The following is a 19,728-nucleotide window of genomic DNA, read 5'->3' on the forward strand; positions in this document are numbered from 1 at the left end:
AAGGCAGAAAGACTAAAAATAAACAGTATGCAATTTACAATTGAACTGTGCTATCTCCTTCCAATACATGTGCATCTGCACAATATACACTTTCAAAACGCTTCCATTTGTACAAATGTAACCTTTTCATACTTCCTTTTTGCTTCAAAAGGACATGTTTATGACAGATTACAACAGTAATCAAGACAGCAAAAGTATTATTGCGGGATTCCTACGCTGAGAAATAACAGTCCAAACTGCAGACCGGCAAAACCACAAATGTGCATAACAATGTGTAAAAGTATTCGAAGGCCTTTTGACAGGCACTGAGGAGGAACCTGTATTTTACAACATTTCACATAGCTTCTCATTATGGCACTCTGTAATTTCTAGTGGAAGAAAAATGCAGGAAAACAAAGTGTCCAGATTGAAATTGGTAAGTGAGAGTGCATCCTCTAAAACTGAGCAATAGTTTCCCTTGACTTGGACACACTCCGCAAACCAGACTCAAGGCCACCAAGTCACATCACGAGAACGAAGGAAAAGAGAGGAAAGCATTTGAAAGTGTTGTTGATCAATTGATTTGTGTAGATAATGATAGAATTGAGTCGCTGATGATGTATAGCTGTATGTGAGATCGGTTACCACTCAGTGAGGGTTGTGTGTCTCTATATCTGCCCTGTGACTGACTGGCGACCAGTTCAGGGTGTAGTCTGCCTTCCACCCAAAGTCAGCTGGGATCGGCTCAAGCAACTCCTCGCGACCCTGTTCAGGATAAGCGGTGTTGAAAATGGATGGATGAGTGGATGATGGTAGATTTGGAACAAGTCCATCAGGTCTGGAACAGAGTATGCACTGAGCCATTCATCACAATGCATTATTTAAAGTTGAAAATAAAAAATAAATATGTTCACTGAATGAAGCCGTCAAATTATTATGTTATGTTATATTATTATTACATAAATTTCTGAACATTAAAATGTTATCCCCTTGTAACTATGTGAACTGTATAAGAAAAAAGCGACACAATGAGCACCATTTTTATAAAACTGTCAACAATGACGCTTAATTGATTTTTGACAATGCAGCGAATGTCGTCACCCCCTTTAGAATTTAATCAGCCCTGAAACACCCAACATGCACACGAATGCACACATGTGGCTCATGCCAAGACAGCAGAATGACAGTGACGGGAACGGCGCAGGGATTGCACATGTGAGCCATTTCAACTCCCTGGGCATCCGTGTGTTTGGGGCGTACTATTTATAAACAGGCAACAGTTCAAAGACAACAGTGTTCTCTCTCAGAGGTTTTTGTCACTACGAATATCCTGGTCTGTAAGACTCCTCCAAATCTTGAGGATGTCCGTTGCTGAAATGCTCACTGGCCTCAACATTAGGTACACTTTGCACAGTTGAATGAGACCAACGGCCATAACAACAATTCTGCTTTTCAGAAACATCCATCCTTTTTATTGCAGAGCCAGCATTTAAAAAATAAAAATCTCCCTGCAAGTGTGTCTAACTGGTGAGTGTGCAACATTTCCACCTGGAGTCAGCTGGTACAGGCTGCAGCAACTCCCCGCGACCCTGTTCAGGGTAAGCGGTGATGAAAATGGATGGAATGGATGGACGGACTGGACATGCCATAAGGAGCGAAATGCTGCACAATGATGCTGCAGGATTAAGTTGATGAACTGATTTGCTGCAAGTGCGGACTTGCAGCATCTTTAGAACAGTTCTGCACTTTTATTTTACAGTTTTTCTCAGGCATTTTGATTTCTCAGCTCACAAGTGAAATTTGCTAAACAGTGAGCGCATTTGTCAAATCAGTTCAGACAAATAGCAAAACACGGTTGTCCTACAAAAGCTATTGTCTTTCTCAAAATCCTGAGTAAATCGCTCAAAAGTCAATATTTGTGTCACCGAACATATCAGTGCCATCAGAACGACAATTCATGGTGTCATTGCGTACAGATGACAGAAATTGCTTAGTCACGTTGTGAATATAAAACTGGGCTCTGTAGGGATGTTCTGATGTGAACTGCCACTTAAGTTTTGATGAAGAATTCAGTAACTCTGAATTGAAAGTTACACATTTGTGTATGTGGAAGATTGATTGTAAGGGACTGGGCAAGATTCACATTTCACTTTTACTGTGTGCACTGTAATTTACTGTTTTCAGTATATATATTTTTTTCTCATTGTGATACAGAAATGAAAACAGCAATGCAAGAAAAAAAAAATTAAAAAAGTAAGAAAGAAAAAGTAGTGGGCCACAAATTCTCATTCACCTCACAACAATTATCTTGACCTCCCATGAACTATTTCAGAAAACTGATTGATCATTAGTTTATCTAATGTTTCACACACGTTCCTTTCATTACAAAAAGTCAAGATTCGCCTTAATGGAATATATATAAATATGTCTGACATATAATGACGTGTTCAACTGTTTGACTTACCCACTGAACTAATACCAAAATGTTGTGGGGTATGAGAGAATTCAGCAGACCCATTGTCATACTTTTTGATTAACATCACCATAAGCATTTGATAATGTCGGAAACAGCCTAGAATTCTACATAATCAGTTGCATGGATGTGGCAAACCAGTTGCAATTTGTTCAGAGAAATGTAAAAATGCTTTTTTTTATGTGCACAAGTGAAACAAGGATGTGAAATGATCTGACAAATGCCCCGGAGCAACTGAGAAAAACTGTAAAGTGCCACCCAAAAAAAAAAAATCAACATTAGCGACTTTATAACCACCCAACCCTCATTTGGGTATGGTGATCTGCAGCCTATCCCAGCTGACTTTGGCCAAGAGACGGGGTACACCCTGGGCTGGTCACCAGTCGGTCGCAGAGCATATACTGACAAACAACCAGTCAATTCAACATCCACATCTTTGGCTATTTTGAAGAGGAAGCCCATGCAAGTGCAATGAGAACATGTAAGCCCCACAGAGGAGCGACTCAAATCCTGTACCACTACACTGCAAGGCTGCCAAGCTAACCCCTAGCTCACTGTGTTGCCTGTACTTACAACAATCCCATTCATCCATTTCATCCCCTTACCCTCACGAGAGTGGCGGGCATGCTGGAGCCTATCCCAGCTGTCTTCGGTACACCCTTAACCGGTTGCCCGCCAATCGCAGAGGACACTTGGACGAACAACCATTCACGCTCACATTCAGGGACAATTTACGTGCATGGATTTTGGAATGTGGGAAGAAACCGGAGTACCCAGAGAAAACCCGCGCAGGCACGCATGCAAACTCCACACAAGAAGGCCAGAGCTGGAATCGAATCCTGCACCACTACATTGTTTGGTGGACATGCTCACCACCTTGCTGCCCGAAAACAATCCCTTCAATTAAAATAATGTACACCACTATAAAACAATGAATGTATGTCGTTTTTTTTTTAATCCGGTCAAACTCAGGGATTAATGTGGTTAAAAGCAAACATGAGCAGATGCTTCCTTTTCTCAACTAACATTAACTCACCCTGCATTAAAAATCACACACTGCTCCCAAAAAAAACAAAGTCGTTGGATAGTATATAGCACGCTTTCATGCGTTGAGTGTTAACGTGCATCAACGTCAGCATCCCACATCAGCAAAGCGCACTTGCCGAATGGTCCATCCATGTTGTATTTCTTGGCAGCAGCCCCTGGGGCTAATTATTAATGTGTATGTGTGAAGGAGCAGGTGAAGCATTAAAAGGCATGTCAACAGTGCATACCTTATGCGGGGCTCTTAGCAGCCTGTGCACTCCAGCAATTTGATTGATGAGCGGAATATCTTCCCTGAATGTGTACACTGGAGGTCTGCTGGGCTCCGGGAAGTTGGTGCTGTTGAATGGATCAGTATCATCTAAGAACTGCACCTTGCACACAAACGTAGCCATGGCGTGTCCTCCATGCAAGGCCGGCTGTGGGGACAAAACAGCGGACGCCTCCCGACAGAGCCTCCGGCGCAGGTTCCTCCGCAGTTGTCTCTTGTTAACCTACTCGGAGCGTCTCCATGCGGGACACCCACCGCCACCTCCACCATGCAACACCATGCACCAAGCCGGGGCAGGACAGTAGACTCAGCCGGTGCAAGAAAGTCAAAATCCGGAGCTTCGTCTTTGTCTTGCTCTCTCTGTCTCTTTCTTATGCGGCATCCAGCAGCATTGTGGTGCTGAAGCACAGAGCCGATGAGGACCTCACTTCGCGATCTTTCCTCTTCCAGAGCGATGCACCAAACACAAACTGCCTGGAAGCAGACCACGGCTCATGTTACAAGCATGGTGGCGCCCTCAAGGGGCCATAATGAGTACGCGTTGATGAACACATCCCACTTAATGAAATGCATCCCGAGAGCTGCGCTGTAAAAACACGCACACGATTAAAAATAAATATGACATTGGAAATGTAATTTTACAATATAAACGTATACTTAAAGACTCCACTGCATCATATACTGGGAGGTGATTCGAATTTATTTTTTTAGTCACGAATATGTCTGACAGTATCCATCGAAACTGAAAATGTTTTCTTTAGAAAGGCAACATTTAGACAGACAAATTAGATAGATAGATAGATAGATAGATAGATAGATCGATCGATAGATAGATAGATAGATAGATAGATAGACAGACAGACAGACAGACAGACAGACAGACAGACAGACAGACAGACAGACAGACAGACAGACAGACAGACAGACAGACAGACAGACAGACAGACAGACAGACAGACAGACAGACAGATAGATAGATAGATAGATAGATAGATAGATAGATAGATAGATAGATAGCATTTTCATCTCATTTCCTGCCCATCCTTTTATTTTGCTGACCTTTTTCCTGTTCGTCAGCCTTACACGCCTCATTTGTAACTTTATTGAAGCAATGGAGTGTCCAGGCCACCTGTTCACCTCTACCAGACCTTTGAATTGACACTTTAACTGTGTTTCCTGAAATTTGTTGCCAGATCCCGTTGCAACACAGAAAGCAAAATACATCACTGTGTCGCAAAAAGAAAACAACAAAAACAAGGTAGAAGAGAGAACATAGTGTGGTCTACTCAGGGAAAATTGTGCATTAAGTGACGGATCATGACAATTTCAGTGCACACTTCCTGCACTTGACGTTTGTGGCTTTTGGGCCACAAATTTTCATCCACATTATAAAGAATATCTTCTCTTATAAATGACTGTTTCAGAAAACTGGTTGATCTAATGCTTCACACATTTCCCATTGTTAGAAAATGTCAATTCACCTGGGGGACGATAACCTCTTTGGACATTTATTATCTCATCGCTCGGTTGTGCTGTACTCTGAGGGCTCCAGCCACCACGACCATTGAAGGATCCTTCCAATAATTACTCCGTGTCAGTTAATAACTTCCCTTATTGTGCTGAGTCCTTGCTTTTTGGGGTCTAAACAGGTCACGTGACAGATAGCTAGATGAACGAACACAGACACGGATAGATTGCGAGAAGGACAGACAGATAGGCAGCTCGATGGACCGAGAGGCGGATATCACTTGTCTTCGCTCACTTTTACAGCTACCAGGTAATACTGGTTTGTACACAAAAACAGTCGTGAGTTGTGCTGAGACAGTGATTACCAAAGCCTTGAAGGCCACCCTGTACAGTAAATACTACTAAAATGATATGTTTCCCCATAAATGTTTACAAGAGCAATGACCTGTCGCTGTCAGATAAGACACTACCGGTACTTAAGTTTCATGGGTGGGCTTCAAAAGATGTCACACCTCCGGCTTCAAGCTCCCTGTCAATATGTAACAGAGATCCACTATATAGTCCATCATTTACATCCCAGGAACAGTACAGGGCACCGTGTTTATTGACAGATCATGAAGCTCACAGTCCCCAACGCGGGCCTGGATGACAGGATACTGTCGCACCAGCAGCTGGACAAGCTGGAACAGGACGAGGCGGGTGACAGGCCCAAATGGGAGAACAAAACACAGTATATGCTGACCTGCGTCGGGTTCTGTGTGGGACTGGGAAATGTGTGGCGCTTCCCCTATTTGTGTCAAAGTCATGGAGGAGGTGAGTTTACAACCATACACGGTGTATTCTTTGTAATATTGTGTGGTCTTGCGAAAGATGATATTTAACTCTACAATATTAAAATGACCGTTTTTTGTTTGCTTGTTTCGTTTTGATATGAATGAATCCTGTGAGAATATTTTTGACCTGTAATGTCAACTATAACCAGTACAATTTACTTGAAAAATAACATTAAAGAGGCTACAGGAATTTCTGGCAAGTAGGGGCTGTGTCCAACATGTGACAACAATCTTACATGCATATTTTTATGTGGTTGCCCCCCCGCACCTCACCGACTCACGACTGTATAGGGGAGCCATCCTTGAACGCTTTTGCCAAAATGCCGTACAGTATGCAAAACAAAATTGGACAGCAAAAGAACAGCATGCCCAGTGTGAAGCATGGCAGTGAATGTACTGTGTTTTGCCTTGGGAAAGTGGGACTTTAGTCAAGGTGAAAAGAAAAATGAACAGTTCCAAAGAGCAGATACTTTTGGTACATACTTGTGAAGGGTTCCTCGAAGAGGTATTTGCACAAGAGATAACTGAGAGATGTCAGACATATTTGAAATGCTTTTGCAAGCAAGAGCGGGCACAATGATCTGAATGAGTTTGAGTTAGATTTATTGATTATTTTTTTATTATTAAGCATGTCCATTTATTTTTGCTTTATTATTTGAATTGTGATTGTCAACCCAGCCGCTGGGGGGCAGTGCCCTCCCCTGGGGGTGCACTGTTCCCCAGTGCCGGTCCCAAGCCCGGAGAAATGGGGAGGGTTGCGTCAGGAATGGCATCCGGTGTAATACTTTTGCCAAGACGACCATGCGAGTTGGTAGGACGGTTTACAGGGGCGGATGGAAATTACTGACTCGCTGTGGCGACCCCTGAATAGGGACGTGCCGAAAGGAGAAGAAGATTTGAATTGTGATTGTCATAATTTAATGTGGGCAGGATTTTTATTTAAACCACAGAAAGGTTCATTCATTTCGGTAATTCAGTTTAAAAATTGAAACTGATGTTGAATAGATTGATGAAGTACATGGCCAGAAGCTCAATTAAGTTTTATATGAAAAAAATAACTTAAGTTTCTTGCATCACATTCAATTTCCTTGAGATGGCAATTTTGTCTGTTTGCAGGGATCATGAAATAAATCCAATTCATCAAAATGAGAAACAAATATTTTCCCTCTGTGTATGGTGTAGTACTATTTAAGTCCTACTTTCTGAATTGAGCTGCTGAAATGCATATTTTCCCCCCAGGCTCTTCTAATTTATTTACAGACCTAGAGTACAATGTATAATGCATTGGTTATGTAATGTCCTTTTTAGTCGACAGTATATACAGTCGTAATCTAGTTGTGCATTTCTCATCATTGTATTTTGTAATGACTGTGGTCTTTCAACCAAATCGCCCCACGGGGACAATGAAGGCAACCCAATCGAATTGTTTCAACAGTGTCGTCAGAGACAAATCCGGTAACCTTTTTTCAACTCAAGTGAGGTCGCAAAGAACTATGGGCATGTTATTGTCGTCTGTACCTTACTGCTACATATATAAGCTTATTTAAGCTGCTGATCCAGCAATACGTATATCCTCACTTGGAAGATAAGGCTTTTTTATTTTCCGTTCAAAGGCTGGCATTCTTGTAAAAGTGCACGTGCTTTCTGGCTTGCAAAACAGGCTGCATCAGCTGCCTGCTTTTATGTTTGCTTGCGTCATTCCATCCTCATCTATATGATAGGATGTAAATAAAGATAACGGCAATGAACTGTTTCCCGTGCAGGGGCGTTTATGATCCCCTTTTTAATCCTGCTGGTTCTTGAGGGAATCCCTTTGCTTCATCTCGAGTTCGCCATCGGTCAGCGTTTAAGGGGAGGCAGTTTGGGGGTGTGGTCCTCCATTCATCCTTACTTGACGGGGATTGGTGAGCATCGTTCGTTGTATCGTTGAAGTTGTCCTTGGAGGACCCTAAACAAAATGAAAACGTGTATTTACAGGGATCGCCTCCATGTGTGTCTCTCTGACCATCAGCCTGTATTACAACACCATCATTGCTTGGATTCTTTGGTACTTCTTCAATTCATTTCAAGACCCCCTGCCTTGGAGCCACTGTCCGATGAATGAAAATTTAACAGGTATGTCTCCACTGAATATTAGGGAATACTTGCACAGAGGAACTTTCAAAAAAAGAAGAAGAACAACAACAACACCATCGTAATTGCAGGCCTGGTCTCCGAGTGTGCAAGGAGCTCCCCAGTGGACTACTTCTGGTACAGGGAGACTCTGAACACAACTGCAAGTATTTTGGATGATGGCGGCATACAATGGCGCACGTTGCTAAGTCACATATGTGCCTGGGCTGTGCTCTACGTTTGCATCGTGCGAGGTATCGAGACCACTGGCAAGGTACTGCATAAGGGGACGAATGATGGAACCTGTACTTTCAATTGTGTCTGGTTTGAGATAAAGAGATCGCGTATGATTCCTCTTGGCAGGCCGTATATGTGACTTCGACTCTTCCGTATGTGGTGCTGACCATCTTTCTGGTCAGGGGGTTGACGCTGAAGGGATCTTTGAGTGGACTCAAGTTTCTATTCACACCTAACGTAAGTTTTTCAGGAGCACCCTCATGTAAGGCCACTGAATGGTGAGCATGCCTTTGCCATTGTGTCATTGACTGCAAATGGCGTCATCCTGATCAGAGTTGCAAGAATCCAACTACTTGGTTCATATTTTCTTGGGGGCCGATCATTGGGTTTTAATTCCATGTGCGAACCTAAGATCAGGTTCATGATGAATTGCTTCCAATCTGCAGCTCGCAGAGCTGGCTAACCCTTCAACGTGGATGAACGCAGGTGCTCAGGTCTTCTACTCCTTCTCTCTGGCTTTCGGAGGCCTCATATCCTTCTCCAGCTACAACTCAGTACAGTAAGTCTGACCTTTGACAGCTTTTAAAACCGCGCAAGCCTCACCTTGTACCTGTGTATGCTTTCAGTAACAACTGCGAACAGGACGCAGTGATCATCTCTATAATAAACGGCATCACGTCTATTTTCGCCGCGACGGTCATCTATACAGTCATCGGCTTCAGGGCAACGCAACAATATGACACCTGCATTAATGGGTGATTGTTATTCATCACATTCTGACATCAATGTATACCTGCATCCTTTCTACCAGCTGAAATACCATATTTTACATTTTAGCAACATCCTGATGCTCCTAAATACATTTGACCTTCCTGAGGGACACATCATTGACAGCAACTACACTGAGGCTTTACGGCATCTCAATGCAACGCATCCGGACGTTATTGAAGGACTGGATCTAGGCTCTTGTGATTTAAATACGTTTCTGAGTGAGGTAACGATTCCACAGTTGTTTTTGTTTTTTTCATGAAACAATAGTGGAACATCTAAAGTCAAACATGACTGAGCCAAGGAAATGTTAGGGTAAAATTCGGATTTTGCGGTTACATTTTATAGTGGTGAACTTTTTTTTCAAAACATCGCCTGCACATTGCCGGCCCTGTACAGTTCATAAGATAACGTCGGCAAGGGTTTGACCTTGGATCAGATTATAAAGGTTACCTTCCTTGTCATGGGATATTGTGTGTGTGTTCTTTTTTCTCCAAAATAGGCAGGCGATATCCTGGAAATGACTGTCCCTTCAAAACTTGACTTTGTTTGAAGATGGCAGCTTTGTGAGCATACTCGCTGCTAAATTGTCTGTTCTTTATTTTAGGGAGTTGAAGGAACCGGTTTGGCGTTTATCGTCTTCACAGAGTCCATCACCAAGATGCCTTTCTCCCCACTGTGGGCCGTCCTCTTCTTCGTCATGCTCTTCAGCCTCGGCCTATCATCTATGTTTGGGAACATCGAAGGCGTTGTGGTACCTTTGCAAGACCTCAAGGTTTTTCCGAAGAAGTGGCCTAAAGAAGCCGTCACAGGTAGCTCACACACTCTTTACACCTTTTTCCGATGTGATGGATTTTTTTTTTTTTTTGTAAATCTTGGGAAACATTTTTTTTTCACCTCCTCAGGTGTGACATGTGTGGTCTGCTGTCTGGTGGGCCTGATCTTTGTCCAAGGCTCAGGGAACTATTGGCTGTCTTTATTCGACACTTATGGAGGATCAATCCCACTGCTAGTCATTGGATTCTGTGAGATGATCTCCGTGGTTTACATATATGGGATAGACAGGTAATTCAAATAGTCTCATTTTGAATTGCATTTCCACCTTCCAAAATGTGTTGATGCATGTTGCGGTTTATGTGTACGTATAAATTGTTAAAAAAATATATGTAGATAAATCTTTTCTTTGCCCTCCTGTGCGGTATTTCCTTCAATCTTGGGTCTTCTACTGGGTTCTGCACAGGGTCTTAAGTTATTCAAAACTGAAAATGAAAACTTTTCCAGAGGTGGTCGCTGCTTCATTAGCGCATCAGCCACCTACAGTCTTGGTAGACTCCAAAAAGTGAATCTGAGGCCTGCAAAAGGGCATTAGGCATAATGTAAGGGCACTCCATTTACCGTTCTAATCACATTGGGTTTTTCATTTTTCTTTTTTTTTGGACTTTGACATGTTTTTCAGCAAAAGTACACATTCGAATGGATCCAGGATTAAATAAGGAAATATGCAAATGCATATCTGGGCTACGAGTCCAGACACTAATAGCAAGTACTGTACACTGATAAGTATGACGTCAACACGCCTAAATCATCATGCACTTTTTTTTGTGTTTGTCTGCTCAGGTTCAATGAAGACATCGAGTTCATGATTGGACACAAACCAAACCTTTTCTGGCAGGCTACGTGGAGATTCATCAGTCCGCTCATCATGATCTTTATCTTAATCTTTTACTTCATCACTAAAGTCTCAGAAAAGATCTTTTACAAAGCCTGGGATCTCGAATATGTACGTTTATTAACATCTGTCTGGCAGTATTCTGAATAAGGATCTTCTGCACCGTCTGTAACTCATTAATAATAAACACTGTTTGCAGGAGAAATTCCCAACTCTGGAGGAGAAGTCGTATCCACCGTGGATCTATGTGATCATCTTCATCCTGGCAGGCATCCCGAGTCTTGCTGTACCTCTCATTGCACTCTTCAAATGTTTAAGGGCAAAGGCAACAAAGAAGTCACAGCTCGCCATTCAAATCAATGACAAGCCCAAATTATAGCTGGCATAATATCCTTTGTTCGAATCCATTTTTAAAACAGTATAGACACTTATTTTTCCAGTGTTATGAGTTAATCTGTCAAAGCGCTATTTAAATGTTGTAGATGTGTGTCCAGCAGGGGTCAGTGTAGAGATTTGTTAAGTGTGAAGTATTTTTGAGGCGTGTGAATAGAGTAAAAAAAATAATCTGCTGCAGTTCAGCTTTGCTGTTGTTTATTTTCTGTAATCTTTTTTTTTTTCTTCATTCGTTGATCTTGTCTTGTTTATATACTTTCTATAAAAAACGCAAAGTCCTTCATGTCGGCTTTTGCGGTTTAAATGTGTGCTGTATTAAAAGTATGTAATAAACTTTGTGCACCTTTGTTGCAGTTTTATAATTAAATTTTTTGAAAAACTGTGTAGAGTTTTGCGGGGATTTCACCATGATTATAATTTAATGAGTGTTAAGGTAAAAGATAGAATGACCTTTAAAATACACATGCAATGTTACGCTATATTGTACAAGTAATGGTTTGCATCATTAGAAAGCGATGCATAATATCATTTTTAATTTCAAGGTCACTTTATTCATTACTGTAAGAAAAGTCCTGAGACGGAATCATCTAAGGCCCTGGGCCCTGCAGAGATTGCTCACTGAATTCTATTGTATTTCTCCTTGTGATATAAATTAACAATTTAGCTGAATAATAAATGAAGGCAAAGGACAGCCTCTTATTAATTAATGAAGGCATGAATGTATCATAAAACATCTCTGATGCAAAGAAAAGAAAATGTGAAGAGCCCACCAGTGAACTACTAAAGTTCCAGAGACTCAAAGATCCTGCCTACATGAGTTTCATATGCTGATTTACCAAAGTCATTCAAAACACCCAATCTCGTAGTTTTTTTAATGTATAATTGAGATGAATTATAATGCGACACTATGTTCCCGCCAGCCACAGCAGCACCACATACCTGAAATGTAGTGCCATGGGATTTTTGACAGTTTTTTTTCTCCGTTTAAGTCTTGCTAAGCTTCCAATAAATGATACACGTGTGACGGATAGCTTTATCATTCACTCTCTCTCACACACGTTTAACATTTAGGGCTGACAGGGCACCTGAGCTGTCCTGATTTTTGTATCTGTGCAAGACGTGCGTGTTTGCCAGTTTGACAGACCGGCCACTGTCAATCTGGGCAGAACGGTGCAGACATAGGAGCACCTGCCGAAGTGGCAATTTGGGAGCACAAAGTCGATTTAAACTTGCACCTGCTCAGGCCACATCATCATGGGTGCAGGTTCCACAGCTGGTTTACCACGACATATTTCATTCAGAAATATGTGAACAGCAGGCATCAAACCCTCTGAATCATTGTATTATGTTTTAAATCATTCCACTGGAAGCACAGTTATGGGTGGGCACGTGAACTATCAGAGTAGGGGGTCAGTCTCCAAGTGTGCACTGTGCTTCTGACATGTCGAGAAATTAATGCATGACGAGTTCACTGCATTTAAAAGGAAATGACTGGCTATCATTAAACTCAGCTGTGACCACTCCCACAGCGGTGGAACCCTCCCTCTCTCAGTCCACCGGCCCGAGTTTGTCTAATTACCAATCCACATTCCGTGCATGTATTTAACAAATAAATGGTAACGATGTCAGCATGCTTGTAAAAATGTCAACCAAACGTGTCAATCAAATCCAAATCCAATTTTCTAGAGCCGGCAATGTCAATACAATTGTTGTGAATGCCACAACTGCCTCTCATCTCAACATAGAACACGATATAAGAGAGAAAAGTGTTTGCACCTACAGTATGTGTGTGCGCATCTACACGTATGTGTACGCGAGGAGCATGCATGTGTCCTCTTTGAGCCGGACCAGTCACGCAGTTGTCCTTTTTGTGGAGTGGGTGGACGGTGACATTGTCCTCGCCGCCGTCACGTGCTATGGAATATGCTGGCTGCCTTTGTTGTCCCACTGCCTGTTCTGCTTTTCTGGCACTTTCATACAATGGTGCACTTGAGCACTGGGATGCTATTAAGCTTTTCAGACTACTACAGCTTGAATTCCAGCTCTCAGGAAACACGAGCATCCCAATGTAGGATACATGGCACAACATACATCAAGAAACAGCAGCAAGGATCGAGTGTAAGACCAGAAAGAAGGTGACTCCCCTACCTTTGAGTTTTTCTGAGCTAAAGGCTACATTTGTTCAACAGCAAAAACAACTTGTTTGTTTCCTGCTTTCCAATGTGATGCACAGGAGATATTATTACCGGAATGACTTTTTGTTGAGATTGTGAAATACATGTGAGCCACAGTAGGATACAATGAACGACTTCATACTTCTTTGGGCTGATGTGAACTTCATAGACTTTAACAAAAGAGTGAACATGTTTACCATCTTCCACAGGCAATGTCCCAGCGAGCTGAGTCCTCCCAATGTGGCGGCGTTGTGGTGGAGTTCGAGCCTGACGACATCAGGAATGCCAGAGCCAAAAAAGCCAGGAGCATACCAGGTGAGCTCATCTTTGAAGACAAACGGAATACATTGGCAAGACTCAAATAATGTCATATATAAAGTACTGTACCTCCATTCAATTTGTATAATTTTATTTTTTTTTTATGAGGTTCAGCGCTTATCTACCTCAAGGGTCCCAAGTTCCTCATCTATGTCAGTGGAGCATTGTCAATGTGGGTAAGAAACATCTCCTGCATGCACACACGCACACGCACGCACACACACACGCACGCACACACACACGCACGGACACACACACACACACACACACACACACACACACACACACACACACACACACACACACACACACACACACACACACACACGCAAACACACGTGAGAATCAAAGCATAAGGCAGTATCATGCAAAGCAGAAACAAACATCTCTTTTCATTTCTTTTATGTGCCAAAGTACAGTAAAGTCTTGAAGTGCACTGTACTTCCTCATATATTGCCCAAATGCATGATTGACTTGACTGCTGAGAGCAAATCCCTATGTTTGTGCAAATTCTTATAAAATCATGTTTTCTCATCATTTCCACACCATCCGCTCTATATTCGTGTCCGGCGCAAGTCTGGCACGTGGCTTGCCGCAGTTTGAAACCGTCAGTTTGCATCGTTGTGGGTGTGAATACAGCCGACTTGCTCCACAGCTAATTGAGGAGACTGCATTCATTCACTTTAAACTTGCTGCACGAGAGGCACATTCCTTTACATGGCAGAAGGAGAAACTCATTTGCTGGAGTAAAAAAAAAAAAAAATACAATGGCATCCACCACACATATCAGTGGAGCGCAGAATCTGTCTGCCGGCACCGAGACCAAATCTAACAAAACCACGTTCCAAAACCTGGACCACAACACACCTACTCAAAGGTCTAGTCTACTTTCTGTCACCAAATTGTCAGATGCACCAGGGGCGTGGAATAGAAAATGTCCACCTTCAGTCCACGAGGCGCAGCGCGGCAGGCCAATAAGTCTTGCCCCGGCACGAAAATGAAGATACACCAGTTTTTACGGCGAGCACACATGCGCCCGCCCTTTAAAACAGGGCCCTTGGCATCCTGGCTAGTCCACCAAGATTAGAAACTACTATGCAAGGTATGGATGAATGAGCTGGTGAAGCAAACCATACCTCAGTGATGCACAGGATATTATTTTTGAGTTACGATTCATACATATTCTCATTTGAGCTGACTTCAGCTATGACTGCTAACAAAAACATAACAATGTTCATGTTGTGTTTATCAGGGCGACCGAATGTGGCACTTTGCCATCTCTGTGTTCCTGATTGAGCTGTACGGACGTAACTTGCTGTTGACTGCAGTCTTCGGCTTAGTGGTAGCTGGCTCGGTGCTCCTGCTCGGAGCTTTGATCGGAGACTGGGTTGATCGCAATCCCAGGAATAAAGGTATGCGGCAGCAATTTCACACCCACCTGAAAATTTTTGCATGCATGACTGTGCATCAGACGAGCGGGTGATAAATCAGTGCATCTCAATCTTGAGTCTGGGCCGTGTGCTGGTTTGCCATCCCGCCATGTGGTAAATTGCATTCGCCTTTCGGCGTCTTAAGTGTAAATCATTTCCTGATTTGATTTCTACACTCAAAACCGGCGAGGCACACCATTCACAGTTACCAACATCTGGTTTAAGTTAGCTTGCGTATATGAAGATATCAACCAGGCCCTAAGACTCTTTTTCTTTCTCTTTCTTTTTGTTTTATTTTTTACTTCAGTTGCACATGCATCTCTGTTCATCCAGAACATCTCAGTGACCATCTGTAGCATTGTGCTCATGTTGGTCTTCTCATATAAGCAAAGGATTGAGCAGATCTGGGATGGCTGGCTTACTGTGAGTACACCCGACCGACATAATGACAGCATGTCCATTCACTCGCATTCAATAACAGAATAATGGCGGTGATTATCGCTGCTGTCGTTTCCCTCTGTGCTGTGAGCTTGTGGCTGCAATCCGTCTGTGCTTCCATAATAACATGTTGCATCGCAAAACTTACACAAGGTGGTTTGTTATACGGTGGTGATCGTCCTGGCAGATGTGGCAAACCTTGCAAGCACTGCGCTGACCATTGCCATCCAGCGGGACTGGATCATAGTCATCACCGGCTACAATCGCGGCCACCTCGCTGGTAAGACGACTCTGGCATGAGGTCACGGCGGGCACGCAAGCGCATTAATCTAAACCTCCCTGATCCTGAAAAAAAGGAATGAATGCCACAATGAGGCGGATAGATCAGGTGACGAACATCCTGGCCCCGCTCGCCGTGGGACAGGTCATGACCCTGGCCTCCAATGTAGTTGGGTGTGGCTTCATCTTGGGATGGAACCTCGTGTCTCTCATTGTGGAGTTTTTCTTCTTGTCCCGGGTGTACCGCATTGTCCCCGCTCTTTCTGTCAAACCACCAACGGCGGAGGTGGGCCTGGCCAATCTGCAAGGGATGAACAGAAGCGGATCGCAAGGTACGATGCTGTGATTTCACTTCAAATACACTGTCAATGAATCCACTCTTAATAAGTCTTACAACAGCTAATCAGGGAATTTTGTTTATCTGGTAAGCTGTGGAGAAAAAAAAACTTGACTTGTGAGAAAAAATAATGACTGCAATTTTGGAATGGCCATACCAATTTTAATTGAATCAGTATAAAAATATAACTCAAAAGATTTTTTGTTTTCCAAATTCTTCCCCAGTCGTAGTGCAATAGCGACAGGCCATGAAATTATTTTGCATATTAAGAGTTACAAATGTTTTTTCTGATCGTTGTGAACAGGAATTGTATTGTATGTGATATTAAAAAAAAGACTGCTTCTTGTCAGTACATTTTTATCTCGCAAGCCTGTCCCAAACATATTGTCTAATTGACGTATTATTTGTCATCAGGTGAAGGTCAAGTCGTTCAGCCTGTGGCAGAAGGCGACAGTGATGCGAGGCTCCGCCTAAAAGAAATGACCTATCTCCCACTGTGCTTGCGGAGGTTTCGCTGGCTGGTGAGCACCTGCAAGGACGGATGGAGGTCCTACTATCAACAGCCGGTCTTCCTGGCGGGAATGGGCCTGGCATTCCTCTACACTACCGTACTGGGCTTTGATTGCATCACCACCGGCTACGCCTACACTCAGGGCATAAGCGGCTCCTTCCTCAGTGTGCTGATGGGCGTATCGGCCATCACCGGTCTGATGGGCACCGTCATGTTTACGAGACTGAGGAAGACGTACGGTCTGATCAACACGGGCATCATCTCCAGCTGCCTCCACCTGGGCTGCTTGCTCCTGTGCGTGTGCTCCGTCTTTGCCCCCGGCAGCCCCATGGATCTTAGCTTGCTCATGCCCTACTTTACCTCAAACTCCTCCTCGGAGGTTGGAGGCATGGCGAACCAAAGACAAAAACACACTTCTGCTTCGAGGGGGGGCAGCAATCAACCACTTCTACCCGACCGTTCCTCCATCCACTGGACCAACAACACTGTGCTTTTTGACAACGTGCCCTCCGGTAGCGCGCCAGAATCTTACACCTCCATTATCCTCTTGTTCATGGGAGTCATCACGGCACGCATCGGTGAGCGGATGCGGTTAAAACAACACTAGGCATTCAGTAGAGCTCATTTACTTTTACATAGTGCATTCACCACTAAACATGTTAGTTTCGCCATTGTGAAATGCCACAATCAATTCTTAATCTGTCTGCCAACCTGTTTAAATCCAAAAAGTCTCTCACTTACCAGTACGGTAACCTTATAAGGCAGCTGGATTGTGAGGGAAAAGTTTTGTAAATTGATGACCTTATGATATAAAAGATGAAAGCAGCTCTGTAGATGTGGCATCATAACATCAATTTGATCAGAACTGGCCGCAGGACACAACTTGCCTACAGGAATGTTAAGGCAGATGATAGTGCACTACTTAGCTGTAACCAGCAGAGCTGCTGTTCATCAGCAGGTGGATTTTTTTTTTTCTTAAAAGTAATACTTTATAAATTATTACGCACGGTGAATTCTATGTTGCGCAAGCTTTGATTGGTAAAAGGTTAAAACAAAAAAGGAGAATATCTCAAAATCCCGATGTGCAAGGAAAGAGTCGAGACTTTTTAAATCCACATCAAAAATGCATTTAAGGTCACATACATAACGCACTGTCGTTAATACTTGGCTTTCATTTTTCAAACAACTAAGGCAAAAAAAGTGAATCTGAAACAATTTCTCACCATGTGTAAATTTAATATTACCATGCACAACGACCAGCCATAATCACTAATTGCACAATATAATGATACTGTATTAAACACAAATTTGCTGCCTATGCACAGGTAAAAGTGCTCAGCTTTGATTCATACTGTCAGAGAGGCATTATTTGACAATATGCTATTAGTTATGGTCATTTGCTGTGATGTAAAATTGCACTGCATCATAATCAGAGCTGTCGCTAATATTTTTCACTCTTTTGTGTAACCAATTGAGGTATCCGTAATAGCTCTCATTATGATGCAGTAGGCAGTACCATCACAAACTACCTATTCTGGCACTGTCAATCAAAACTGCACTTTCTTTGTAAAGGCAAAATATTTGAATACAGTTTTGGATATCATGCGCAGGCGGTCATTACGATATACACTGTCACAATTACAAATCAACTGCTACCCTGGTCATTTCTTTCAAGCCCACTGTCACTTGTGTTGCAGGTTTGTGGTCCTTTGACCTGACAGTCACCCAGCTGTTGCAGGAGAACATCTGTGAGTCCGAGCGAGGTGTTGTAAATGGGGTGCAGAGCTCTATGAATTACCTGATGGACCTGCTCCACTTCATAATGGTCATCTCTGCTCCACAGCCACAGCATTTTGGTATCCTAGTTCTCATTTCTGTGCTCTTCATCACCACTGGACACACAATGTACTTCCTGTATGCGCACAAAGCCAAGAGAAAACGTCGCCTGGACACCTAAAAGGGGAGACAAGGCCCCCAAATGCAAGCACGAGATGCTTTACCAGCACCGAGTCCGCTCTGACCATGTGAAATGAATGTGTCCCTCCCGTTCCGTGACTTAGCCATTCATTTCCGCACACCACAGCCAGAGTCTCTGTCTCACCTCAGCTGCTTCCTCCCTGCAGGGCCTGCATGCGATAAAGCAGCAAACCAGAACTCAGGTGCAATAGAATGGGAGCAACAGTGTATCATGAATATGAATGGCCGCTATAAATGCAGCAATGAAACCTCCGGGGGCGATGTCCTAGTGGAATTTACAACAGGAGTAAACCCCAAAGGATTACCGCAAGGCTTTCAATGAACCTTTGAAAGCTTTCGCTATGAAAGTGGATGGATGATGACATTTTTTTTAAACTGCATGTACAAAAGAACCGCTGTTGTGAAGCAAACGCTGATGCATTGCTAAGAAAGACGGGCATTATACAAGACGGTACTGATCCACCCACTTGGAAATATTCCAGGATTTCCAATTAAGGAAAATAAAGGGAATTGCACATGAGATCATATGAAATAAACCCCAAATAAAAGTACGAGAGGCAGCTCCCTTTTTAACGGACAAAAAAAGAGTGTCTTCAACTGATTCTTTTTTTACTGTGCAGGAATCAAACAAACGCACAACAACAGATAAACGTATTGTCCTGAGTGCTATAGAACAAAAAACTGATCTCCAATGGCACGTGTATTTCAAAAAAACCCATTTTATCGGGTTAGTCAATATTTTTCAAAATGTTTGAAATCAACACTGTCACTCCTACAGGGGGTGTTCAACCACACTTTCATACTTCAAATGGACCCACCATGACCTCACCTCGACAGAGAGCATGAAGACAGCTACTCTATGTTTTCATATTGCCTCCATACGCAGCCCACAACCAGCATCACCTCTGCAATATATTTGTATCATTTTCCTGTCACCTCGACAGATCGTGTGTTGTCACTGTTTATGTTTGACTGATATCCTCCTCATGATAAATAATAAAGAACTAGTAAAATTACA

At 42.9% G+C, this 19,728-nt stretch overlaps 3 protein-coding genes across 7 annotated transcripts in view; 2 read left to right on the top strand and 1 right to left on the bottom strand.

The window, feature by feature from the left end:
• The window catches only part of fhod3b (formin homology 2 domain containing 3b), a 100,233-nt gene extending 95,988 nt beyond the window's left edge, over positions 1 to 4,245 (bottom strand). For 3 of the 5 annotated variants that reach the window (XM_019872865.1, XM_019872870.1, XM_019872866.1), the window contains exon 1: positions 3,727 to 4,244. In XM_019872865.1, coding sequence (XP_019728424.1) covers positions 3,727 to 3,891 — 165 coding nt within the window. In that variant the 5' untranslated portion in view covers positions 3,892 to 4,244. Of the gene's footprint in view, positions 1 to 3,726 lie in introns of all 5 variants that reach the window. The other 2 variants (XM_019872868.1, XM_019872867.1) reach the window with 1 other exon arrangement.
• Positions 4,246 to 5,800: 1,555 nt separating this feature from the next.
• On the top strand, positions 5,801 to 11,414 carry slc6a19b (solute carrier family 6 member 19b). The gene is made up of 12 exons (XM_019872992.1): positions 5,801 to 6,047; positions 7,831 to 7,971; positions 8,045 to 8,182; positions 8,272 to 8,453; positions 8,543 to 8,653; positions 8,863 to 8,975; positions 9,043 to 9,171; positions 9,254 to 9,410; positions 9,792 to 9,996; positions 10,090 to 10,249; positions 10,802 to 10,964; positions 11,053 to 11,414. Exons 1-12 carry the CDS (start codon positions 5,849 to 5,851, stop codon positions 11,230 to 11,232), a joined length of 1,878 nt encoding a protein of 625 aa, XP_019728551.1. The 5' UTR covers positions 5,801 to 5,848; the 3' UTR covers positions 11,233 to 11,414.
• Positions 11,415 to 14,076: 2,662 nt separating this feature from the next.
• Positions 14,077 to 19,255, top strand: LOC109517682 (solute carrier family 40 member 1). The gene is made up of 4 exons (XM_019872994.1): positions 14,077 to 15,591; positions 15,794 to 16,217; positions 16,637 to 17,311; positions 18,431 to 19,255. Exons 2-4 carry the CDS (start codon positions 15,965 to 15,967, stop codon positions 18,688 to 18,690), a joined length of 1,188 nt encoding a protein of 395 aa, XP_019728553.1. The 5' UTR covers positions 14,077 to 15,591; positions 15,794 to 15,964; the 3' UTR covers positions 18,691 to 19,255.
• Positions 19,256 to 19,728: the final 473 nt, after the last annotated feature.

This window comes from Hippocampus comes, unplaced genomic scaffold (assembly GCF_001891065.2).
Source record: "Hippocampus comes isolate QL1 unplaced genomic scaffold, H_comes_QL1_v1.1 scaffold242, whole genome shotgun sequence".
NCBI lineage: Eukaryota > Metazoa > Chordata > Actinopteri > Syngnathiformes > Syngnathidae > Hippocampus > Hippocampus comes.